The sequence below is a fragment of the Thermobia domestica genome, chromosome 14 (assembly GCF_964235325.1).
Source record: "Thermobia domestica chromosome 14, izTheDome1.hap1.1, whole genome shotgun sequence".
Classification (NCBI taxonomy): Eukaryota; Metazoa; Arthropoda; class Insecta; order Zygentoma; family Lepismatidae; genus Thermobia; species Thermobia domestica.
Genome location: NC_137467.1, coordinates 105,563,736 through 105,590,841, shown reverse-complemented (window position 1 = coordinate 105,590,841; position 27,106 = coordinate 105,563,736). Strand labels below are relative to the sequence as shown.

General features: G+C 35.0%; 1 protein-coding gene across 6 annotated transcripts in view; it reads left to right on the top strand.

The window, feature by feature from the left end:
* Positions 1–27,106, top strand: part of Coq2 (ubiquinone biosynthesis protein COQ2, mitochondrial) — a 345,825-nt gene that overhangs the window by 154,452 nt on the left and 164,267 nt on the right. For all 6 annotated transcript variants that reach the window (XM_081738711.1, XM_081738706.1, XM_081738712.1 and 3 more), the window contains 2 exons: positions 10,482–10,648; positions 21,080–21,227. In XM_081738711.1, the coding sequence (XP_081594837.1) occupies positions 10,482–10,648; positions 21,080–21,227 (315 nt within the window). The remainder of the gene's footprint in view (positions 1–10,481; positions 10,649–21,079; positions 21,228–27,106) is intronic.

Sequence of the window (27,106 nt, the reverse complement as noted above, 5' to 3'; positions counted from 1 at the left end):
CAAAAATATTCACTCGAAGTAGTCGAGGGAGTAAAAATATTCATACGAGTGAGTCGAGGAAAAAATAATCACCCGCGGAATAAAAATATTCATTCGAGGGAGTAAAAATATTCACTCCAGCGAGTAAAAATAATCACTTGAGGGATTCGAGGGACTCGAAGGAGTGTAGGGAGTCGAGAGAGTAAACATAATTACTCGAGGGAGTCGGAGGACAATAAAAATCACTCGAGAGAGTAAAAATATTCACTCGAGGGAGTAAAAATATTCACTCGAGGGAGTAAAAATATTCACAAGAGGGAGCCGAGGGAGTAAAAATATTCAATCGAGTCAGTAAAAATAATCAGTCGAGGGAGTAAAAATATTCACTCGACGGAGTAAAAAATAATCACTCGAGTGAATATTTATTCGAGGGAGTGGAAGGAGTAAATGTAATCACTCGAGGGAGATCAGGGAGTAAAAATATTCACTCGAGGGAATATTTTTGCTCCCTCGACTCTCCTGTGTGAATATTTTTACTCCCTCAACTCCTTCGAATAAATATTTTTACTCCCACGACTCCCTCGAGTGAATATTACTACCCTCTCAACTCCCTCGAGTGAATATTTTTACTCCTTCGACTCCCTCGAGTGATTCTTTTAACTCCCTCGACTGAATATTTTTACTCCCTCGACTCCCTCGAGTGAATATTTTTACTTCCTCGACTCCCTCAAGTGATTATTTTTACTCCCTCGATTCACTCGAGTGAATATTTTTACTCCCTCAACTCCTTCAAGTGAATATTTTTACTTCCTCGACTCCCTCGGCTCCGTCCGGTGAGTGTTTTTAGTCCCTCGACTCCCTCAAGTAAATATTTTTTCTCCCTGTAGTGAATATATTTACCCCCTCGACTTCATAGAGTGATTATTTTTACTCCCTCGAGTGAATATTTTTACTCCCTCGACTCCGTCGGGTGAATATTTTTAGTCCCTCGACTCCCTCGAGTAAATATTTTTTCTCCCTGCGGTGAATATATTTACTCCCTCGACTTCATCGAGTGATTATTTTTATTCCCTCGACTCCCTGGAGTGGATATTTTTACTCCCCCGAGTGAATATTTTTACTTCCTCGACTCCCTCTAGTGAATAATTTTACTCCCTCGACTCCTTCCAGTGAATATTTTTACTCCCTTGTCTCTCTCGAGTGATTATTTTTACACCATCGACTCTCTCGAGTGAGTATTTTTACTCCCTCGTGTGAATATTTTTAGTCTCTCAACTCCCTCGAGTAATTATTTTTACCCTCTCGACTTCCTCGAGTTCCTCGAGTCTCTCAACTCCCTCGAGTCCCTCGAGTGATTATTTTTACTCCCTCGAGTGAATATTTTTACTCGGTCGACTCTGGAGTGAATATTGTTACTCCCTCGACTCCCTCGAGTGAATATTTTTACTCCCTCGAATCCCTCGAGTGAATATTTTTGCTCCCTCGACTACCTTTAGTTAATATTTTTTTAGTCCCTCGAGTGAATACTTTTACTCCCTCGGCTCCTTCCAGTAAATATTTTTACTCCCTTGCCTCCCTCGAGTGATTATTTTTACTCCCTCGAGTGAATATTTTTAGTCCCTCGTGTGAATTTTTTTAGTTTCTCGACTCCCTCGAGTAATTATTATTACTCCCTCGAGTGATTATTTTTACTCGCTCGAGTGAATATTTTTACTCGGTCGGCTACCTCTAGTTAATATTTTTACTTCTTCGAGTGAATACTTTTACTCTCTCACTACTTCCAGTGAATATTTTTACTCCCTTGCCTCCCTGGAGTGATTATTTTTACTCCCTCGACTCTCTCGAGTGAATATTTTTAGTCCCTCGTGTGATTTTTTTTTTAGTTTCTCGACTCCCTCGAGTAATTATTTTTACTCCCTCGAGTCCCTCAACTCCCTGGAGTCCCTCAACTCCCTGGAGTCCCTCAATTCCCTCGAGTCTCTCGAGTGATAATTTTTACTCCCTCGAGTGAATATTTTTATTCCCTGGAGTGAATATATTTACTCCCTCGACTCCCTCGAGTGTTTCTTTTTACTCTCTCGACTGAATATTTTTACTCCCTCGACAGAATATTTTAATCCCTCGGCTCCCTCGAGTGAATATTTTTACTCCCTCGAGTGAATATTTTTACTCCCTCGACCCATTCGAGTGAATATTTTTGCTCCCTCGACTCCCTCGAGTGAATATTTGTACTCCCTCGAGTGCATGTTTTTGCTCCCTCGACTCCCTGAAGTGAATATTTTTACTCCCTCGAATGTATTCTTTTAGTCCCTCCACTCCCTCGAGTAATTATTTTTACTCCCTCGACTCCCTCGATGAAGTCAGACCCTACATACATACATATATGGGCTCCACTTTCCCCTGCCTTGGCCGATTTCTTACGATTTTATTATAGAGCAGTCGCAACTTGCCTTTGCCTTTTTTTCTCTCTCATATACTCTCTTATTTCATTTTTCTCTCTCTGCTATTCGGCTTCCGTCCTCAGCAGATTTGAGGTGAGGGTTTGTTTTATATAAACCATGCCTTATTTTTTTCTTTTTTTAAAATCTACTATTTATATTTATTACAATTATCATTATCAGGGTTGGCTGGTTTAAACCAAAATAAGAAAAATGTTCGTAAATGCGTAAGTGTTCGTAAAATCTTGAACACGCATTTTTGGGTTATCACCTTTCACTTCTGTATATTCGTATTATATTGAGACCTAAATTCCCCAATCAGTACTCAAAGAGATTATACTACAAAAGCAACTTTGGATTTTATAAGTTTATGAATGTTCCTTTTGAGATGTGTTTATAGTTTGTTATTATTGTTACACAATTGCAATCAAAGAAAATTCTAAATATTGTTTCGTTTTAATAATGTTTACTATTAATAAAATACATCGAAATGCCGTCCTTTTTTGGGGGATCATACAAACCCCACGATTGGCATTTATTGAAATCAAAAATATCTTTGGTACCTATTTATGTATAAATGGATCAGAGCCAAAGTGGACTCAAATAATTCGTATCTTCATTCACTTTTTTTACTGATATGCAAATTAAGTCGCTGTATTTCTTTAACTTGGAATAATAAAAGTCGTAGTGAACTAACTTGTACTAAATTAGTTCTTCTGTACTCTGCAGTGTTTCGAAATTTTCCACATGTAATTCTGTATAATGGTTTCACTTTTGCAACTGTTTATCTTTTTGTCCTTCTGAAATGACTCTTGACAATTATATTAACAAGTATATAACGATCAGTACAACGTATTTTTATCAGAAGTCCTTCGTGAGTGAGTCCCAGACATATCGCATTTGTTGCCAATTAGTCCCGGTTTCGGGTTCAAATGGAGGACAATTTCTCTCGGATGTAAGCCGAGAAGCGGTTTGAATTCCGCTTTAAGCTTATGTGACCCCTTCCAGCATAACCCGGTTGTTGCATAGTAACACCACGGCGAAACAAACTTTTTTTCTGTCCATATGTGATATAAATACATAGAGCAAATTATTTAAACCAAAAAACCTGGTTTAAACAAAAAATTTTTTTTCAATAAAAACCATGGCTTTTGCCAACCCTGATTATTATTATTTTTTTACAAAAGTACATACACAGACATAAAAGCTAAAAAGAGACTAAAAATAAAAAAAAATGATTAATATAATATGTAAAAGTGATATTAAAAATGATGGTCATGATAGTAAAAACACAAAAATTTCCTTCTCGTTTATTAGGAAATCGCTACTCCAGTCTTCCTAATAGTTTCTCTTCTGTTTGTTACGGAATCGGTACTCCAGATTTCCCCCCAAAAAATTTCATATTAACTTATCTTTATTGTTTATTTACTTAATATCTAGGCTTGAATTTTGCCTCGTGACAACACAAACACTACGCATTCTGCACTACAACACTACACTAACACTAAAACAGTAAACAGATAAAGTTTTTAGCTCTTGTCTTCCTCAGAGCTGATTTTTTAAATTTGATATCAAATTTCTTTAATTTTATTTTTATTTTTAGTGTATCACACATAATTTATCTTCTTTCTTCTCGTCTTTGTTTCCAAAGGTTTTCTAAAACATGCCTAGCCAGAGTACTAAATTTTTCTAGCTTTTGTTCTTCTATTATCGTTTTTATGCTATCTTGTTTCAATTCATTCCTTATTTCTTTTATTGTATCATTTGTTACATATCTGTCGCAAGACCAGAAAACATGCTCCGGAGTGTGAAGATCGTCACAAAAGCATTTATCGTCGTTTCTTAAGTTTAATCTTTTTTAAAATGTGTTTTAAATGGTCCATGTCGTGATATATATTCTATCACCTCTTTACTTGTACGCATACTTATACTCGTATTTCGCATCCTTTGTCTTATTTTTAAATCTGGTATGATATTTCTAGTCCTGGCACCTTTCCTGGAATTTTTCCATTCTTCTTCCCATTTTGTTCGGATGATTCTTTTAATATCTTCATCGAAGCTTGGTATTTCTCCTGTGATTTCTACTATCTTCGTCATTTCTTTATTTTGGATCCAGGTTTTGATATATTTTCTTAATATTTGGAGATGTATTGGTTCTTCACATGTAAGTGATTGCAGTACTTCGTCGGGGATTGTCTTCATTATTAAAATAAGTCTCTGCACTAGTGTCAATGTTTCTTTTAGTTTAATATTCATAAAAATTCGGTATCCCCATATGCCCACGCAGTACTGTAAGATTGCCATTAAAATTGTCTTGTTATATAACTTGAAAATCTTCTTGTCCAATCTAAAGTCCTTTGTTACAACTGTTAGTAATTTGTTGGCTACCTTTTTTGCTTTTTCTGTTATTTCTGTTATATGTTTATGAAAGCTTAATTTTTTATCGACCCATACTCCAAGATATTTGAATTCATTTGTCCAATTTTTGTATCATTAATTTTTATTATTAAATCCCTCTTTAAAATTTGACCAAAGACCGTATATTTAGTTTTACTTGCTGATAAATTTAACTTATTTTCTTTGCACCAATTATCTAATTCTGTTAATACTGTTTTCCTTTTTCTTTCTATTTCATTTCTTGATGATGCTGAAAATACAACTGCCAGATCATCAGCATAACCCACAATACCGATTGTTTCTTGCATATTATTTAGGTGATTTAAACATGGCTGTAGTGTAACATCCCACATTAAGGGTGCGAGTATCGAGCCTTGTGGGCAGCCTTTTGTGCTTATTGTATTAATGGTTTCTCCTTGTGCTTGTATTTGTATTCGTCTGCCGCTACAATAGTCTAACGTTATATTATACAGTGTTTTATTGATGTTCATTTTTTAATTCGTTGAAGAAAGCTGGCCACCATAAATTATCAAATGCTCCACTGATGTCAGCGTAAATCACTACTTAATATTTTTCTACATTTCCTTCTTCTATTAGGTCTGTCATTCTTTTAATAGCTGTTTCTGTGTTGTTTTCCTTTCCTAAAACCATATTGTAATAAGTCATTCTCTAAAACTCTCGTCCAATTAATCTATTCCGTTATTGTTCTTTCAAACAGTTTGCTTATAATATTTAGTAAACATATAGGTCTATAGGATTTCGGATCGTCATCTCTTACGTCGTCAGATTTCTTAAAAATTACTAAGTTAGTCTGTTTCCATCTTCTGGGTATTTGTCCTTTTTTAAAACATAGATTAAACAGCTTTGACAAGTATGATGCCCACTTATCCGCGTTTCTCTTATAAATTTCTTGTTTTATGCAGTCTGGACCTGGTGCCTTTTCATTTTTTAATCTTTTAATGTGATTTGTTAGTTCTTTATTCTTAATTTCTTCAGTTTTATCTTTTATTGGAGTCACCGTCATTAAATTTCGTAGTTGTATTTGTGTTCCATTGTCTTCTCCATGATCGTCCTTTGGCAGCAAGATGTTCATCAGGTATTCCACTGTTTCTTTCCAGTTTTTTGTGTACGTCCCGTCCTGTTTTCTGAAGGTTGAAATTGTGGTAGGAGTTTTTATTTCTTTTTTGCTTAGTATTTTATATGGCTCTCCCCACGAATCTATATTCAATTTTTTTTTTCAATATAAGATTCCCAACTTCTTTTCTTACTTTCTGTTATTTTATTTTGATAGTTTTGTTTTAAATTTCTGTACTTGTTTAACCTTCTTTCTCTTAGATTATTATCTATAGTATTATGGTATAATTTTCTCGCTTTTCTTGTCTTCCTCTTTAAATTTTGTAATTCGTTTGTTCAAAATGTATTATTATTTATTTCTAATTTGGTTGTTGTTTTAGTTGATTTGTTTATTGCACTTTTTGTTGCTTCCTCTATCTGTTGGGCTAGTTGATCTAGGTTGCTCCCATCTTCTATTTTTGGTAATTTTATTTCGTTCCAAAATTTTTCCCAATTTATCTTATCTGGGTTATATAGAAATCTTTCCTCTCCTTCTTTTGTGACTATTTCTTGACTTTTTGTTTTTATTATGTCGAAGATTATTATATTGTGGTCACTTTCAGTGGCCGCATCTAAAACTTTCCAATTTTTTATTAGGCTGTACATTTTCGTTGATGCTATTGTTAGATCAATATTTGACTCTTCTTGACTGCTTCTATAAGTGGGAGGGTTTGCTTCTTCGTTAATGATTATTAAATTATTGTTCATTATTAGATCCTCCACTCTTTCTCCTCTTTTATCTGTTTTATTACTATGCCATAAATTTGATTTTGCATTCGAGTCCATGCATATTAAAATACTGTCTCCCTGGTAAGTCTGACAGAAGTCATCAATATTGTTTAAAAAGGGCTCTGTTTCTATACTATATTGGCAGTAACAGTTTACTAGTTTGAAATTTCCTAAAGTAGACCTTAGCTCTAAACACACAGTTCAATTATCTCCGAATTGCGTAATATAGACATTTGCGTAATAAAGATATAATATATTGCGTTTTTCTTTTGACGTTATAATTATATAATTATTTCTGATTTAATATTTCTTGTTTCCGACCATGAATCGACATTAATATGTTTAAATAATATATTTAAAATTTTTCTTTGATTGCAGTTGGATAACAATAATAACTATAAAAAAATCATAAAAGAAATATTCATAAACTAAAAAAAGAAAACAGAAGTCTTTTGTAGTATAATCCCTTTAATATCTTTACATTTTTGTTTCTATTTATAACTGCTGCCTGTGGTTTTTCACCTGTATTGTATAATTTATAATTTATGGTTTCCTCCTGTGTGACTCTTAGATACAATTGTTTCCCATGTTCCCATGTTTGTTAATTTTTAGTTTCTTGTATATGGTTCTTGAAGGATAATCAAATCTGCTTCCACCTTTTCTGCCAAATCTTTGATTTCATCCATTACTGTTTTGCTTCCCTTTGCATTTATTTGAATGACTGTTATTTTTCTTCTTTAGCTTGGTTATTCATTTTGTTAATATGAGTTTGTCATAGTTCAAAGATTTTGTTGTTATTTTACTATTTTCTTCTTTTAAAAGTCAATTCTTGCTATTGTTCTCTCATATAACAATTTGTAAGTTTGACAGTCTTGATCGTTTTTTGCACTACATTGTTTTTTCCTTTTTGTGCAAGGCATGCATACTTTCTGTTTATCCTTGTTAGGACAATTTGCCCAGTCATGATTTTCTCCACAGTGGTTACAGACCCTCCTCTCCTCTTTACAGTGCTTACGTATGTGTAGGTAGTCACAGCACACCGAGGGAATAGTTATAAATTCTTTTATTGCATGGGCCTCATACATGAGGTTATACCGTGCCATTTTGTAGTAGCCTTCTTCTAATCAGGGTTGTTTGATTTAAATCAAATTGATTTAAATCACATGATTTTTTTTTTTAATCAATGATTTAAATCAAATATATTTTTCCTTAAACTGGAACAAAATGCAGTACTTTTGAGCATTCTGAAACTCTAATCGAATTTAAATTTAAAATCCGTATCTTAATCCGTACTCCGTAGCGGCAGTGATGCCAGTTAATAGGATAATCAGAAAGAATGTTCTTAATAGATTACTTGGTTTATATGTAGTGATGAAAGTTAGTTTATGATTCAAGTAAGGTACATACTGAGCTATTAAGATCAGATTTCCGTACTTCTTGGAATGTTATATTATTGATCATTAAATAATGCGGCGAATTATAATCAGTAATTGTGTTTGTTTCCTTATTAGTAGATAGCTGTCAGACGATACCATATAAGGAATCTAAAATTAACATTTAGCCAACCTCGTCATTGCTGTTCCGTTTACTAGTTCGTAGCTCATATATTTTAAGATCAGGTAGGATGCAAGTTTAAACCAAATACTTGTTTTTAAAGATTAAAATTCCTGGGCCAAGAATTTTGACAATGACAATGAATAATTTAAAATTCAATATTCACAATTTTCAGTTTAGAATTTTACATACTATGCTTGCTAATATGTATATATCACATACATTTTTTTCCATAACAGCGAAATTATTAATAAAATATATGTTTAAGAAGTGGCATTTTTGATTAGAAACTACAAGCTGTTCGTTTATGGCAATGAATACGTCCTGTGCTAAACTACTTTCTACGAACTACTAAACCATCTTACATAGTGTTGTATTATGTTGGTCATAGTCAGTGTAGATAACTTGATGTACAATTTTACCTTGAATACATTTACAGTTTTTAAGCGAAAGATAGTGATGTGTAACAAAATAAAATTAAATATTTGCCTATACAATACATCTAGTGATTATTCCTAAATATGAACACATGGTATTATATAAAACGTTAACATTATATAAAATGATACTGATATTTATTACGATATGGTAAAAACAAAAGTGTAAAAATTATTCATTTTATAAACAAAAATATAAAATAGGCTATATACTCACTCTGCAGTACAGTGCAAATTTTTCTAAACACCTGCATAATTAGCTTCATATGTCCATGTCAAGCATAATTGCTTTTGATTTCCACACCTTGTAGAAGTTAGTCGGTGAAAATCATGCTAGAGAAAGGAGGAGACTTCGCCTGAAATTTAATTACCATGGGCAGTAGAGTAGTACCATCGTAAGCTTCTTCTGCAAATTTCAAAGCTAAATCGTTTCCTTCGGCAGATAATTTGAATTTTCGCTGATTGAGAAGGTAGGACAAGAAATAGGGAGGCGTTAATGCTTCCGTATACCTGTTTTCGCATTTATTTTCGATTTCCTCGTCTTGGAGTGCGTCTTTTAGATATTTCCATATTCCCACAGCGTCAGATATTGTTGTCTCATTTCCTTGAATTCTGTCCAATGCAACATAGATTAGTTTGAGAGTTTGGACCACGTGTCTTACATTTCTTTTATTTATTATTTACATTTTTCGCTTTCTTTTGTATCGTTTTGTCTATATTTGATCGATTCTTCACATACATTAAACAAAACTGGCCAATTTTTAATGTCACTCTCGTCACCTCCAGAATCTTCCACTAGTTCTTCTGCTTTGCACACTTCTAAATGTTTCTTCAACTGAATAACAAGATCTTGCATTTCTGAGCCACATACCTTGTATTTTGCATGAAATCCTTTCTCGTTTGCAGTTGGAGTTCGGATTTTTTTTTAAAAAAAGAAAAACTATATGTTGCCTTTCTTTCGTTCAATCATTCAGATTTGAACTCCCGAGATCAAGGTGACCACCCAGTGTTACAAGTTAAGAGAACAGTGATGTACTAGTCCTGACTAATTGTCACGTATGAGAAATACCTTTCAGAAAACACACCATAAATATCGAGAAACCCCCAATTTTCGTTTTTGTCTAACTAAAACAAACTGGGAAACCTCCATAACTTATCAAAAACAAAATAACAAAACTGAACAATTATATTTTACCGTTTTTTTTAAATAACTACTAGTGATTTAAATAAAAAAATCGATTTAAATTTTAAAAAATCAACAAAAATGATTTTTAAAAAAATCGTTGATTTTGTTTTTCAACCCTGCTTCTAATTCTAGAGGTGACTTCTATGACTAAAAGACATTTTTTTATTTTTATTTTTGGGCCCTGTTCGAAATCATGGTTTTATTTCGCTTTGTACTTCTCCTGTTTCTTCTTTTTCGAAGTTTTGTTCTATGAGTGTCTCTATTATTTCTTCATCTTTGAAATCAGATGTTCAATGATATATAATGAGCAGTTTTTTTTTTTGGGGGGGGGGGGTTGTTCTACCATTACCATTTCCTGAAGTTTCTTGTTCCTTGTTATTTTTTTCATGTCTTTCTTTGATTGAATGATATGAAATAATTCATTGAAAGAAAAAAGTGGGAGGAAAAGGAGAACCCCGAGAAAACGCAGATACCATATTGTCCATTACATAGCTAGCGATCAAACCGGAGATCGCCTAACACTGCGTGTTAAAGCTTCCTCTGAGCAGGAAATATTAAGATTAGGAATACATTTTGAGCAAATTTTAATACGGTTCGTATTTCTTGTAAATAAGTTTAGTACATTTTAATGTACTTATTTATTTTTAGGTTCGTGGCTGTTATTTTGGCCCTGTGGTTGGAGTGTAGCGATGGCTGCTCCTGCAGGTTCATTTCCTGATTTCTATTTATTGGCTTTATTTGGCTGCGGCGCTTTCATAATGAGAGGAGCAGGATGTACTATCAACGATATGTGGGATAAGGATATTGATGGTAGGGTAAGTATTAGAAATAGAGTTTTTAAAAAAAGTAGCAGTTGCACTTAATTTCGCTGAACATGTTTATTGTTGTATACGATTGAAAGAATAGAATTCCGAAGCAGGAATGAAAAGCAAATTGCTTAACACAAAATAATGTAAACAACTCCAAACACCACACAGTATGAGAATCTTCGTCGACTTCACTTAAACGCTTCGTCGCCCAAAGAAATAGGGAGAGAAGTAACACAGAAAATATTGAGAAGCCTCGAAGTAGGAGGAATGTTTATTTATAAAGATAATTTGAGAGTTAGTAATGTAAGTAATCCAAATTAAAGAAAAAGTTTCGGTTACCAACATTGATAAAAAGTTTTAATTGCTGTTTAAGTTTTATGCTCATTTCGAAGATGCAATAAAGCCGTTTCTTTGTTATATATATATATATATAAAGGATAGTTTATTTTTATTAAAAGCTGGTTTTTGGGACGGGGTAGATAACGAAAGATAACTTTTTAAAATGATTTTCTTATTTAAACTCTTTGTTTTCCTGTTATGAATTGTATAATTCAATATGTCTCCGGGCTGGGTATCTTCATTGTTCTTCTAACTGGAATTTCTTTGTCAGCATTGGTATGCTATGTAATTCAATCTATCACTGAAGTCGACTATGGTGCTTGATCACTTTATCTATGCTTGAATTTCTTTCTTTTTTGTGTAATTTTTAGGACGGGGTGCGTAAATTCAAACTGACAGGGAAGAAAATAATAATACCGTAAATAAGAACTCCCTCGTGACTATATGCAGCGTACGCGCCTTTGGCGAGGGAAACCTAGGTTCACTTCCTGATGGAGCTTATGTGGTTCGTATTCTACGTAAGCTGTAGGTCTACGGCTCATATAGCTTTAGTTCTGAATGAGACACTAAACTACAAATCAACCATAAATACTATGAACAAAGAAATAGTTATGTAAAATAGTGTAGATACTTTAGATAGTATAACTTTATTTCTGAACAACTTACGTGTTTAAGGGATGAATTTCAGTGTAGTAATTCATTGATAAAAATAAATGAAAGTAGTATTGAAATAAATATGGGAAACCGCAACAACGAAACAATTCGGAAAAATATACTTGAAGAAATACCCCCACATCAGTTAATACCCAAATGTTCAAGATATTGAGAACAAAATGTCACATTTTGAAATTATCCTCAATGAATTAACAGATGAAGTAAATATTTTATGCGTATGTGAACAATGGTTTTGAGTATATGAATTATCAGTACTAAATTTATGCGGTTATTCTTTAATAAGTTTGTATGGTAGAGAAAAGTTTAAACATAGAGGCACATGCATATATGCAGAAGATGTCTTCACCATGATCCTTATTTAATTAACATAACTCAAAAAAGGAAAAAAGAAAGATGAAAAAATGAGCTCACAGTAGCTAAGCATAAAGATAGCAAACTAATTGTAGCTACTTTATTTAGAACCCCGAACATGAAATAAATTTTTTCTTGCTCTACTTGATTCTTTGGGGTATAATAGACGGTATGGAAGCTGTTGTATACTTTCTACCAGAACAACAGCTAATTCTACAACTTTCTGTATGAATAAATTTGCTGTGTCTATGCTTGTTTCTGTTTTTATGTTTTGAAACCTGGAGGAAATTATGAATAGCACTGTATATTACAACAACACATTGACATAACCTTAAACGATCTACAGTGATGATTTAAAGGATACAAGCGCATACTAGATGAATCAAAAACAAAGTATAGTCTCTCAGTCATCGAGTGACAGAAGAACTAAGAACTAACAGCTTAGGAACTAAAATTCTTTGTAGAAGTATTGGAATAAAATATTTGGGTGTAATATCGCACCGAAATCTCAAATTTGATTATCACATAAACAAACTATGTTACAAAATGAACTCAATATGCTTCCTTAATTCGATACCCTTGTACGTAGGAATGGCGAAAGGAGCCTTTAGGAGGAAGAAAATGCTTTTTTGTGGGGCTTTGAATAAAGAGTTGAGAAAAAGACTCATAAAATGCTTCATGTCTAGTTTTCTATTGTATGGGTTAGAGACATGGATATTACGCAGCAATGATGAAAAACGACTCGAAGCTTTCGAAATGTGGGTGTGGAGGAGAATGAAGAGAATTAGTTGGGTCGGGCAGAAAACGAATGACGGGGTTTCTGGAAATGGTGAGGAAGAAAAAAACCAATTTTATATATCAGTAAGAAGAGGAAGAGAAAGTAGTTGGCTCATTGGCTAAGAAGGACGTGCTAGAGGGTATGGTGGCAGGAAAGAGAGGGAGGGGGCGAATTGATGGACGATATTAAAACAGAAAAATCGTAATTGAAGAAGAAGAGATTAGCGGAAGATTGTGCAGGATGGAAGTTTCTCATTGTCAGTTGCGGCAAGTGACCTGCCAATAATGGCTGAATACCTATGATGATGATGATAATTGTGATATATAAAAGTGAGTGATTGTGTGTCCACGTCAGAAATCCACAGTGTTCACTTTGTATACTTCAAAGCAGTTTTATCGAGAAGACCTTAATTTGAAAGAGACCGTAGATTATATGTAACTTCATGGTTCATAATGTAAGGGACAGAATGGAACTTCAAAGTTGGAAAGGTAGTTTAAAATGTATGAAAAAAAAATCACGAATTTCTCACGTTAGGAAGATGAAATCCGGTATGTAAACTCATTTCTAAAAACAAGTTGACATATAATACTCACAATCTGGAAAAAGGCATTATGGATTAAAGCATCTCTAGTAGGAAGTGGAGTGGGAAAAGGGTGACAAACAAAATAATTGAAAACGATTGGGTTAGTTTCAGATCCATAGTTTTCGGGCTTGTAGATGAAGAGGGACATCCCCTATGCCGTCACTAAGTTAATCCCTCATCAGCACGGGATGGGAGTGAGGAAGGATAAAAAAATACAATGTCCAAAGTGAATCGAGATTAGTGTCGAATTGATAATTTTCGGGGTCACTAAGCTTATTGGTAAGAGTCCCAATGATACTTGAGGCCAAGTTTAGTTAGGAACACGCATAGCAAGTGGCGTGTTGTTCGTGGTTATTTATTTTACTCAGTTCTTTATTTTTGACAGCGTTGCTTACAGTTATTGGTTCTGTTCAGTTCTTTCGACGTTTGCCCGTGCTATTTATTTTACTCAGTTCTTTATTTTGAAATATTGTGCATAAACATTATTCTTCCAGTGCAACACTGAATATTTCAGCTAGTTAATTGATAAAATATACATGTAATTAAAAGATTGTATTATGCGCGCGTCGAATATCGTATAAGATACGAAATCCTGTTATGTGTTAATACTGCAAGATTATATTACAAGATTACGGGAAGTATTCTAACTACGAAAGAAAATTATCAGAACTGTTGTATCATACGAAATAATCTAAGGACCCATTATGTAGAAAATTAAATGTGTTAATGCTGGCATCGTGTTACGTACTAGATTGTGTAATGTACGTAAATCAAAACCAAGAAATACAATAAATATAATATAAACGATCATAATATAAGAGCTAAAAAATGTACGCGTCTTCATTTTTTTTTTAACTTACCACTATTAGAGGCTAGGGAGATAATAATGATCGTAATGAACGAAATGATGGATTGAAGAAAATGAGAGAGAACAACATAGCCCTGGAAAACCGGTCGAGGGCGAAGGTGAACAAGGGCGAGGACCAATATGCCACTGCAAGGGCGAGGACAAGTTTCCAGCAGTAGGGCGATGGACAGCTCCCTTCGCGAAGGCGAGGGTGCTCCAGGGCAAGGAGAAGTTTCCAGTACCAAGCTGAGGGCGATGGACAACCAATCTCGCCAGGCCGAGGGCGAGGGCTAGCGCTCGTTTGAGCTGGGACTCGCGTTTAATTATTAAATGAACAGTTTGTAAGTTTCTGATTGAATAGTTTGTATTAAGTTTCTGGAAACAAGCAATATGTTCTGAAGATGATTGAGCAGTAGTTATTTCTTTATGTTTCCAACTTCTGTTGTAAAAATAGATATTAAGTGATATGATATGCCCATGAACACCCGGATGGTATAGCCTCAGTGCGATTTGTGTGTTTTTTTTTTCTCTCTTTGTGTTTTTTTCTCTTCTTCTACCCAAAACCAAGTTTTATATGTTCAAAGACACACACACATTATATATATATATATAATTGTGTGTGTGTTTGTCTTGGGGCAATAGCATAATATATGCAAGTTAGTTGGGAACCTGGGATCCCTCAATAGGTTCCAATCGGGCACTGCACCTTGATTGCCTTTTTTCCCTTACTTTGAAGCAAGAAAGCTGTAAATTTTTAACTATATGACTTCCCTTAGGAACAGCCTCTACTTTTAATTGTGTGTTTGAAGACATGTTGTCCTGCCAAAATACATTGAGTATGGTAAATTCTTAATTAGTTCTTATGCAGTAGTAATAAAGTTCGGTCGGACACATGTTCTTATCTTTTTTATTATTATTATTAGACTATAGCTACTCACCGACCAATATACATTTCTTGGAAAAGTCGTGAGAGCGGACATTCAATTTACGGTACCCGAAGAAAAGTTTTTTATCTGCAGCTATAACGCCTACAGGTAATCTAGGACTGGAATCCAAGGCTGGATTCACGACTAGCTCCTGGGGAGAGGGGGGGGGGGGCAGTGAGAGGTTTCTCCGATGATCTGAAGTGGCCGCAATATGGTGTCGCTAGGGGAAGGTCAAAGGACACTTCGTAAGGGCAAAGGAGAAATATATACCACATATTACAAAGGGTGTTATTGCTGGAATTGTAAACGAAATTCACCGAACTGATTTCATGCAAATAACTAACTCAATCCTTTACGTAAATTTTATATATATATATCTTTCCTAATGTGTTAATAATTACAACAAACAATATGTTAAAACAACACCTTTTAAACCTCATCACCATTATCACTCTTATAATTTGCACTACCGGACAAGACGAGAATTTTCTCGAACCTCATGAGCAACACTAGTTCACCCAAGTCTTAGGTCTCAAACACTATTTTAATGCTAAATGATCCGTACGAAAAACTTATAAATTGGTAAAAGTGATTGTATGATCACAATGAAGAGATTTATGAACTTCTAAAGATAGTTAAATCATTACGCAGTATATTCCAATAATAAATATGGTTTAAATGTTATATACACCCTTCTTACAATTCTCGTGAAGCAGAAGGATTCTCAGAACTTCTAGATAAGGGAATACGTTTTGTACGTAAATTTACAGAACGAGACGAGAAGTGAGTCGTCGAGAATCGAGACAATAAAGAAGTTTCGGAGACTTGAAACGAGACGTGACTTCTATAAAAATTACGATACGAGATGACAAACCTTATTTCTCGTCTCGTCTCGTATCATGGGCAATACAAGTTTGCACCGAAAGATGTAATGGAAACCGTATTCACATTTTTTCTGAACATATTCATGGCAATATTAAGCGTGGAGTAGCCAATGATTTGTTCCATTTTAGGTGATCCGGAGTAAGTTATACGATGGTATGTTTACTTTTCTTTGTTTAGGACGTACGTTAAGAAAATAGGCTGAAAAATTAAGGATCTGATTCTTGCGAGGGTTTCCTCATCCTCAAATAACCTCGCCGTCAATTATATAAGGGTGGGGGTGAACGAGGGCGATGAACAACTCCCTTCGCGAGGGCGAGGGCCAACTACCATTGCGGGGGCGAGAGTACGTGAGTGCAAGGACAAGTTCGAGCACGAGGGCGAGGGTGAGTAAGGGCGATGGACAACTCTCATTGCGAGGGCGAGGATGAACGAGTGCAAGGGCCAACTGCCCTGCAAGGGCGAGAAATTTCCAGCACGAGGGCGAGGGCGATGGACAACCATCCTCGCGAGTGCGAGGGTGAACGGGGGCAAGGACCAACTTTCACTGGGAAGGCGAGAGTGCGCGAGGGCGATGGACAATTCCCTTCGCGAGGGCGAGGGTGAAGAAGGGCGAAGGCGAAGGTGAGCGAGGTCGTAGTAAAATGAACATTTATGGTACACGATCTTGACTATTGCAAAATGGTGCTTCTGCCTATGAAACTCATTTTTTATTACAATTGCTTGAGTTTGTTTAACAACAAATGTATTTCGATTTGAAAATAATTACTTTTCTCAGAATGATAGTCTAGTCATGGGCAACACACTATCCCCGATATTGAATATTTTTTTAAAATCAGATTGGAACTTCTATTTTACAGCAGGACACATTTATGCCGGTGACATTTTGCTGTTATGGCGATGACATTTAACTACTTACACGTGATGAAAATACATTCTGTAAATATTTGAACAATTCAGCAATCAGCATCCTAGACTGAAGTTCACTCTCGAGCGTGAATCTGATAACTGTCTTCCATTTTTAAATTTACTGACTGCGATCACACAATAAATCTATAACAAAAGTATATCGAAAACCTACTGCTGCCACTACTTACATACATCAACAGTCAGCCCATCCACGACTGTATAAGGCCAATATTTGGAAAGATTTCTTTCATAGGGCATTATTATATTGTAACCGTACATGTAATCATATAACGTAAATGAACCGAACAAAAACTCAAATAGGAAATGCAATGGGGCACATCGAATGATGTTATCGTGGTGCCCCCCAGAGCCACCCTTCATGAGGGCCAGGGCCCAACTTTAAAATTTTAAATGGAAACATGGGGCGACTGATATCTCGTTCGATAGATCTTTAAAAACTTCAAATCGGTGGGGCAAAAAATGTTTCATATCGATCACCGCATTCAAAATGGTAGCCAAGACATGGTGCCTATATCAAATAAAATGTCCAGTACCATTAGTGAAGAAACGGTTGAAGATAGTTAAACAGAATAAAAAGTGAAACAGGAAAATGGTATGGGATACGTCGAATGATGATGATGTGGTGACCCTAAGCCGCCTTTCATGAGGACCCAGGGCCCAACTTTTAAATTTTAAATGGAAACATGAATCGAGAGATATTTTTTTTAAAAACTAAACAGCGTTGTGGCAAAACATTTTTCCTATATAAATCACAGTTTTAAAATTGGCCGCCAAGACATGGTTCTTATATCAGGTGAAACGTGCAATACCACTAATACGAAAACGATTTTAGATAAATGAACAGAATAAAACTCGTCTAGGAAATCACAGAGGGTATTTATTTTTCCACGGCTCGAACGATGCAGCAGAGAAAAATATGATTACCATAAAAGTGACTTAATGCAAAGGAGGAAGTCTAATTCCTAGAAAATTATCGCTGCAACCTTCCTCCTCTGAAGTGGGAAGGAATGGTGAAATTGCAAATGAGAACCTTAGTTTTTGGAAATTGAATCTACCCAACACAATTATCTGAAATGTGTTTTAATGAAAGATAGATGTCTCTGTAATGAGAAAAAGTAGGTAAAATTCGTGTTAAATGGTACCTTTCATTTTTATTGCATGCAATGATTTCATGCAAAAATCAGTCAACTGAAATACAAAACAAAATTGTCGAACATTGCAGTTTATGTAATGTGAACGAGGTATCACTCGCCCCATGTTTCCATTTAAAATTTTGAATTTGGCCCTGGGCCCTCCGTGAGGTAGTGCAAAAATACCATTCGATGTGGCCCATGACCTTTCCTATTTAAGTTTTCTTCGGTTCATTTATTATATTAAGGGTACTGGACGTTTTATCTGTTACAGGAACCATGTCTTGGCGGCCTTTGGAATACTGTGACCGATATGAAAAATCTTTTACCGCAGTGCTTTTTCGTTTTTAAAGATCTATCGAACGAGGTATCACTCGCCCCATGTTTCCATTTAAAATTTTAAAGTTGGGTCCTGGGCTCCCATAAATGACGGCCCTGGAGGGCACCGCGACAATACCATTCCATGTGCTCCATGGTCTTCCTTATTTGAGTTTTTGTTTGGTTCATTTATGTTCAACCGTTTTGATGTTAGTGATGCTGGACGTTTTATCTGATACAGGCACTATGACTTGGGGACCATTTTGAATACAGTGACCAAAATGAAAAATCTTTTGGCACTACGTTTCGTAGTTTTTAAAGATCTATTGAACTCTCCCCATGTTTCCATTTAAAATTTTAAAGTTACCCTGGGCCCTCATGAAGGGTGGCTCTGGGGGGTACCATGATAACCCCATTCGACGTTCCCCATTTCCTATTTGAATTTTTGTTCGGTTCATTTACGTTAAAAAGTTTTCGAGATATTTTCGTGAAAAGATTAAAATGGGCCACCCTATATATATACAGGGTGTAAAGAAAGGTTGTTTACAACGCTTGGGAGGTGATTCTACAGATGAAAACAAGTAAAAATGTCTATGTAACACAATGTCCATCTCGGCCTCCTAACCGAGTTACGGACGTCCAAAAGGGTGGGAAAATGAACTTTGAAGGCTAATTCTGGCAAAACGACAAGAGATAGAAGGGCGGCGTTAGGCGGCCCACACAGACTCTCAACATGGACTATCCAAAAATACTAAGATTAGATGTGTTAAAGGCGAGCGCAACGGATTCCCAAAGTATGCGAAGCATACCGCGGACGTTATGAGGATAAAGTGAGGTGAGAGGGTGTCTGTGAAGTGACACATCTAATCTTACAAGGAGAAGGCACACTTTGGTAAGTGAACTTCGGGGCCATTTTTTCGAGGTGGTAGTACACATTTAAACAGTTAATATTACAAACTGGGAGAGCGCAATGGGCAAAAATGACGGAGAAAAACCGTCTTAAAGTTTTCTACTGGACGCGCAAACTTATCAAGTGACGGCGTGGCAGAGTGAGAAGAATCAGCGACTCAAGTGCAAAGGGTCCCGGGTTCGATTCTCGTTTGAGTCAAACTTTTTTTTTCTTGCTTCAACCAATAAAGTAGGCATTTGTAACTATAAGTAAAATATTAATTCACCATATGTTTATAATAAACAAAACAATAGAAATTTTCAAATACTTGTAAATTCTTTTGATGTTCCGTGTTAACTAGGAACAACATTTAATCTCTTCCGTAAATATTATTGTTACTGCAGTCGTTATGTAAAAAATGTTCTTGAAGCTTCGTGTTTACATCTGTTGACAGTGTGAGAATTACAAGGGGAACGAGGGGGAAATTTGCTTTGGTTATGGCAACATCCAGTATTAAGAAAGGGGATTTCCCCCCTCAACTCCTTTGTAAATCGCACACTGTCAACAGATGTAGACACGAAGTGTCAAGAACATTTATTACACAACGACTGTCGTCAAGGGCGCCGATCATGGGGGCCGCGGGTCCGTCCCTCAAGCTCATGTGGGCCCATGTATTTTTATGAATATGTATTTTTTATTGATACATGTATTGTTCTATGTATTTTTTTTATCAATGGGTTCTCCAAATTTACAGAGAAATCGGCGCCGTTGACTGTCGTAACCATAATACAACTCGTGATATCAGTATATTTACAGAATAGATTAAGTTTTCTTGCTAGTTAACATGGAACATTGAAAGATTTTACAAGTAATTTTAAAATTTCTATTGTTTTATTCATTATAAACATATGGTAAATAAATATTTTATTTATAGTTACAAATGGTTACTTTATTAGTTGAAGCAAAAAACAAAACAAGGATTGACTCGAACGGGAATCGAAACCGTGACCCTTTGCATATGAGTTGCACACTTTACTCTGCCACGCCGTCACTTGATAAATTTGCGCGTCGAACAGTATATGTGGCGAGTAGAAAACTTCTGAAGAGGGTTTATCTCCCTAATTTTTGCCCATTGCGCTCTCCCAGTTTGTAATATTAACTCTTTAAATGTGCACTACCTCCTCGCAAAAATGCCCCCGAAGTTTACTTACCCAAGTCTGCCTTGTCCTTGTTAGTATCTTTGGATAGTCCATGTTGAGAGTCTGTGTGGGCCGCCTAACACCACCCTTCTATCTCTTGTCGTTTTGCCAGAATTAGCCTTCAAAGTTCATTTTCCCATCCTTTTGGACGTCCGTAACTCGGTTAGGAGGCTGAGATGGACATTGTGTTACCTAGACATTTTTACTTGTTTTCATCTGTAGAATCACCTCCCAAGCGTTGTAAACAACCTTTCTTTACATCCTGTATATAGAAATTCATATATATTCTATAATGCTGACAGTTGTCAGCGAAAGTTCGACGTTTCAAGTGATTTTTAAAATAATCATAATTTTTATTAGGAAAATAAATACAGAGTTTATTGTTTATCACTGTGTTCACTTTACTGATCAAAATTATTATAATAATTATTATAATTATGTTTAAATGTTTCCATAAACTTAAGTAAGAAACACAGAAGAGCAAGTTGAGTTGGTTTTATTTAATTGATAAGATTGCCATTGAAGTCGCGTTCACTCCAATGGATATATTGTAACTTCATATGAAATTAAGTACATAATATTTGTTTTAGGTGTCCAGAACAAAGGATCGACCGTTAGTGGCTGGAACTGTTGGTGAATTCGAAAGCTGGGTGTTTTTAGCTGGACAGCTTGGATTAGGACTTTGGATTCTCTTACAGTTAAATTGGTACAGTGTATTATTAGGAGCTAGTTCTGTAGGTAAGATGTTACGGCTTTTGAATGAAATTTGTAAAATTATGTGGTTAAAATTTTTTTATTGTTGAAATTTGTTACGCCATAGATAGATTTATAACCAGCTGTTAGGAGGTTATTAACATAATTTTGTTTTGTTAACTGGTACTAGAAAATCGCGCAAACTGGTACTACGTAGCGGACTGGACCTTCACAGCTGTCTTTCTGTTTTTTTTTTTTTTTTTTTTTTTTTTTAATATTTTTTCATTCATAATTCTTCCTCGTAAAGAAGGTATTTTAATAATCACTTTTTACTGGCAGATTCATTTATTTCAAAGGAGGAGAAAGAACGGAAATCTTATTCGTGAGATAAGTCTACAGGAAAACTCATATGGTTAGGTCTGGAAAAGGAGCAGACGAGGAGAGCAGTTTTTTGATTAGCTTCAGTTTCGTACCCTATCCATTTCTACGAGAAGTACTAGCTCGAAAGTGTCCTCAATTCCTTTGAAAATGGGGTGGGATTCCGTTTTGCATTAATATTGTTAGTAATGTCCTTCTTCAATTTCAGAAGAAGAAGTACTCCATAATTTCCTAACTCGTACATGTGGTTTCCTTTGACTTTGTAGGAAAACTTCTTTCTTCCGTCACAATAAGAAGACACTGCTCCTTCTCTTACATAGACACCCAGTGTTTTGAAAATTGACATATCACCAGCAAATGAAATTATGGTACGATGCATGTTTATTGAACTCAATGCGAATGTGGAGTTGCCTCTACGTAAAAGTAAGTGAAATACCTTAGTGGCATCTAAGCACCCAAAATGGATTCTCTATGCCATGTGCTGCCATATTCCAAATCATCTTCCTAGCGATCAGAAACTTACTACTATTGGACATCTGCTAAAATGAAAAAAAAGTTTTTGTATTTTTTAAACAATGTATGCTGTTATGCATATTAGGTTTGTACTGTATACAAAACAACGCTGAATTCCCGTTAATCGTTTATTGCAACTCTAAATACGTCATTACTTTTATAATAAAATTGGTGAATGGCTAATCCCGGACTGTTATTGACTCCTCCAAAAGAACATTTCAATATATACGCATATGCTGTGATTCCCTTACTTCAACTATATGTGTGCAGATGGTAATCAAAATACTGGAAATACCTGAACAAAATGCAACTTTCCAAGGAAATTCAGCGTGGAGACGTTTAGTCTGTAGTGTAAAGGCCAACATACACTAGCGTATTTTCAGCGCGCATTTTCGGTCCGTAAAATGATGTCGTAAATTTCGGTCCGTAAGTTGGCCCATACACCTAGCGTAAAAATAGGCGGGTAAAAGAAGAAAAAGAAGCGGTCATTTTTCGCTCTTCCTCTTGCCTGTTGTTTGAGCATGGTCGTTTTCCAGTTTACTCAAGTTGCTTAAACAAGATGGATCTATCTAAGGCCATGGTTTTAACTACAGGTGCTATAAACATTGTGTTGTTAAGTAAAAGAATAAAAAGAAAGCATAGAAGTAACGGACTGGGAGCCACGCCGAAGAGGATTAAAAATTCACATTTATCTATATTACGTCCAAACAGCTCAATCCATTTGGCCTATTTTTGGTACAATCTTAGATCATTGTACTTAGTGATCTGAGATCACTAAATATTTATATAAATCGTACTTCGAAGGAGGACACAGGACAGGGAAAAAGTTATATTCAATTTTTTACGATGTAGATTGCAAACATTTAAATTTTTAAACAGACACAATGATGATTTAATACAACCTGAACGAGCTTGATAGGCATATGTGATTTCCTCTTGCCTTCCGAAATAAGCCTATTGTTTGGTACTGCAGTTTACAAAGAATAAGGGAGTAAAGGAGTGTTCCGATAGTTGAATAATTGATTGATTTTTTTGTTATACAATGTTTCAGACTGTTGACTTTGGTCGTTAAAAAGTGGGCTACTGAATGATAAATTCAATTTAAAGAAAATATGATTTATTAATGGTTGCAGCTTTCGTTTTTTTTTTTTTTTTTTCCTTTCTTACAAAATTAACGAAGAATATAGTAGTAACAAATAGAATAAATTATCCCCTTACGGGATACCAATTTTTACTACCTTATCCACAGCTCAAAAATAGGCCAGAAAGGAAAAACAAGACTTATACAACTACCTCCAACCCCATTCTTTAGAAATAGTTTGATCTTTCCCGCTGCTTCCACCTACCTTTTTTTTTTTTTTTTTAATTTCGAAGTTTATCTTGCCATTTAGTTTTTATCTAGTTGTTAAAATCATTTAAATATTTATTTATTGAAAGGTTGGGTGTTAGCGGACTTAGGTAATTTCATCACCGGAATTTTCGTCACCGGTAATTTTGTCACCAAAATATTAGCATGTAGGTTATTTCGTCACCGGAATTTTCGACATAGTAATTTCGTCACTTGTAATTTTGTCACCAAAATATTAGCATGCAGGAAATTTTGTCATGGTCATTTTTTCACCTTTGTTGAACTAAGTAGAGACAAAGTAAATGACCGAAACAGCTGACTTTATCTTAATCAAAGTTGGAAAACAATTCAGTTGGTGTTCGACTCTGGAAAATCAAAGTTTCGGATACTCAAAGCAAGAACAAACAGCAGTAAAATAACATAATACCCGTTTCAGCAAATGTTAAAAGCACAGGCAAAATGGGTCAGTAATGGATTTATATATATCACTATTTACAAATATTAAGTTTTGGCAAGATTAAAATTTCAGAACAGAAAATTAGCAAACAAAATATAACTTGTATTAATGCAATAAATGGTTTACATATTCATTTTCTACTATTCATAACATTATAGGAAACAACAAGCAATTTTTTTTTCAAACATTTAGTTCCAGTGTTATACGTTAAGCACAAAGACTAGAACCATTTCTGAAAAATCTGAAACACTCTTCTAGTTTGCTGCTTGGGTGGTTGCCTCACATCATCTTGATGAAGCACAGCTGAAACCGTTGCTTCAACTTGTTGAATTTCATAAATAAGCTTCCAAATAGTTGCGTGGGACATTCCTACTAGATGATGAAACTTCTAGTTCCACAATTCACAAATATTATTTATCCTAGAATTGCTGTTAAAGGTGCTTGGTGAACATTTCAATTGTCTGGGGGATATATACGGGGCACATTACGCAAACAAATGTTCCCAAACCGAGCTTTAACACGGCGATACGTGTTGAACACGTAAGTGCTATCAAAATAGTCCAGAAGTTGCAGCTCTTCCTCCGAAGTCACTTGTATTAATCGATGCACATCTGCTATTGGAAGAAATACAAATCTATTTATTTTCTCGCAAAATAGACGAAAATTTTCATTGCTCTTGTACCGTTCTAAGAGTCCAAGCTCTTGGACCTTCCTCCATGTTGACTGAGTCAGGTGAAAAAAGTAACGCTATAAACGAGTTGAATCTCCAAAAGTTGCATTTACAGCCAGCATTTACGCTATATCAAAATCCATTACCATAGTTACAGGTCCGGATATTCACTAAATTCACTGCACTGATGCACCACCGCACGAAACAGTTCTTCATATGAATTTTGTGTCTTGGTCTACATAGGCGTATACCTAGTAAAGGAAGTCTCACCTCAAATAACATCCACTTTTTAATTTTTTTTTTTGGGGGGGAGCCATTGAAAAGTTGGCGTTCACCATCCATGTTTCACTTTTTAATAGCTTCATAAGGCTATATTTAAAGGAAACATGTATACATTTTTCTTCATTTATAGAAATTTGTTCTCTTCACATATATCCAATAACAATTTGCCAATGTTTACTCAGAGTTGAAATATAATATATTTTTTTTAATAGCTCCTAAAAAAAAAAAGGCCACTCTTTTCAAATGACTCTGTTAACTTGGAAGGTCCAAGAGTTTGGGCTCAGAGAACGGTACTAGAACGATGAAAATTTTCGTCTATTCTGCGGGAAAATTAACAAATTGGCGTATCTTCCCATATTTGTTTGTTATTTTCTGTTCTGAAATTTTGATATTCGCGAAATTTAATATTTGTAAATAGTGAATAATGAACCCATTAGTGCCCCATGTTGCCTGTGCTTTTAACATTTGCTCAAGCAGACATTATTTTCTTCTATTGGTGCTTGTTCTTGCGTCGAGTACCAGAAAATACAATTTTGCAGAGTTCAACACCAACTGAATTGTTTTCTAAGTTTTATTAAAATAACGTAAGCTGTTTGATCGTTTGCTTTGTCTCTATTTAATTCAACAAAGGTAGAGAAATAACCGTGACAAAATTTCCTATATGACAATATTTCTGTGATAGAATTACTGGAAACTTTTATCTCTTGTCTCAAATACGATATCTAAAATATGTAAATCTTTATTTAATATTAATAATCTATTTTGATTATGCTGCATAGTTTTGCTTCAGTTGAAGATTAAAGAAAACAATTTCAAAAACTTTTTCGAGTTCATTCATTGTACTTGTATTATGTTCTAAAAGACACTGGTCATGAAATTATCGTGACATTATTTTCGGTGATGAAATTACCTATATGGTAATATTTTGGTGACAAAATTACCGGTGACGAAATTACCGTGACGAATTTTCCGGTGACGAATTTACCGCCGCCTGGTGTTAGCATGCGGGGTCTGGTTAAATTCAGTTCTACTCTAGTTTCCGTTTATTGCCAGTTTATCAGTGTTCATTTTCATGTTTTCTTTAAATGTAGTCTTTAGTAATTTACTGTATTAAAAATAATGTTTTAAACACTTAATGACTTTTTCTTCGTTCTTGCTGTCGGGTATATGACATGAGGGTAAAATCCACCCGAACTTGACGGTTTCCACATATACATACAAATCATTTGAGGAGTAATAAGGGCGAAGTCAACATCGGATAATTTTCTTTAAATTCAAGTGATAAGTTTCTAAACTTAAATACTTTTATCAGATTTCCAAGGGAAGGTTTTCGAATTTTCCTCATATCCCCCAAAATAAAGGAAGTTCACTGATAGATGAAAATAAAAACACAAATGCAATTTTATCGAAAATGACTCTAACGATTCTGCTCGTACATCAATATTTCATTACCACTTTTATTATCTGGCATAAGTTATTTCTATGGTAAAAATACAAACGGGTTAGTTTACTCTTGCCTATGAGTTCTTTCGAGATATTTTCTCAAATACGTGTCAGTTAATTTTGTTCGCAATTCATAAATAAATGGTTTATTAATAACCGGGCAATATGACATAACTAATTTTTCCTGAAAATATCCACAACGGGTAGTTTACTCTTGAGGGAGATTTTTTTTTCGAATTTCTGAAAAACGCCCTAGGTGATAGTTCATATTTCATAAATAAATCTTTAATTAATAGCCTGCAATATGGAAACATCCACACGAAGCAGTCTTAAAGATGAAATGAAATGAAATGAAATCTTTAAGTTTTACGTCCCACGATTATGCCGGTTAGGCTAAAGGAGACGGTGATTATGAGAAATGAATGAAATGGTAGAATGAAGAAAGTGGGCGGAAACAAGAGAACCCCGAGAAAACCCACGAGCACGGTGTTTGTCCACCACAAAGTCCACACGGCGCGAGCTGGGATCGAATCGGGACCCCAAGCTCCGGAGGTGAACGCTCTACCACTGAGCCACCGCGCCCTCTAGTCTTGAAGATGAGTTTCTACTATGTTCAATATGTAATGTCTATGAAAAAAATACACTATTAAGTAGCAGATCGCGTCAATTATGTCAATTCTCCTAATAATGATGCATATACTACTTACAAACATAGTAAAACGATTGAGTTGTTCGTGAAATAAATTATTTAAATGACAACTATTGAGTGTTACATAATATTTTATGGCAATACACCTTAAGTTGACATTTATCTAGGAAGGTTTGATAGTACT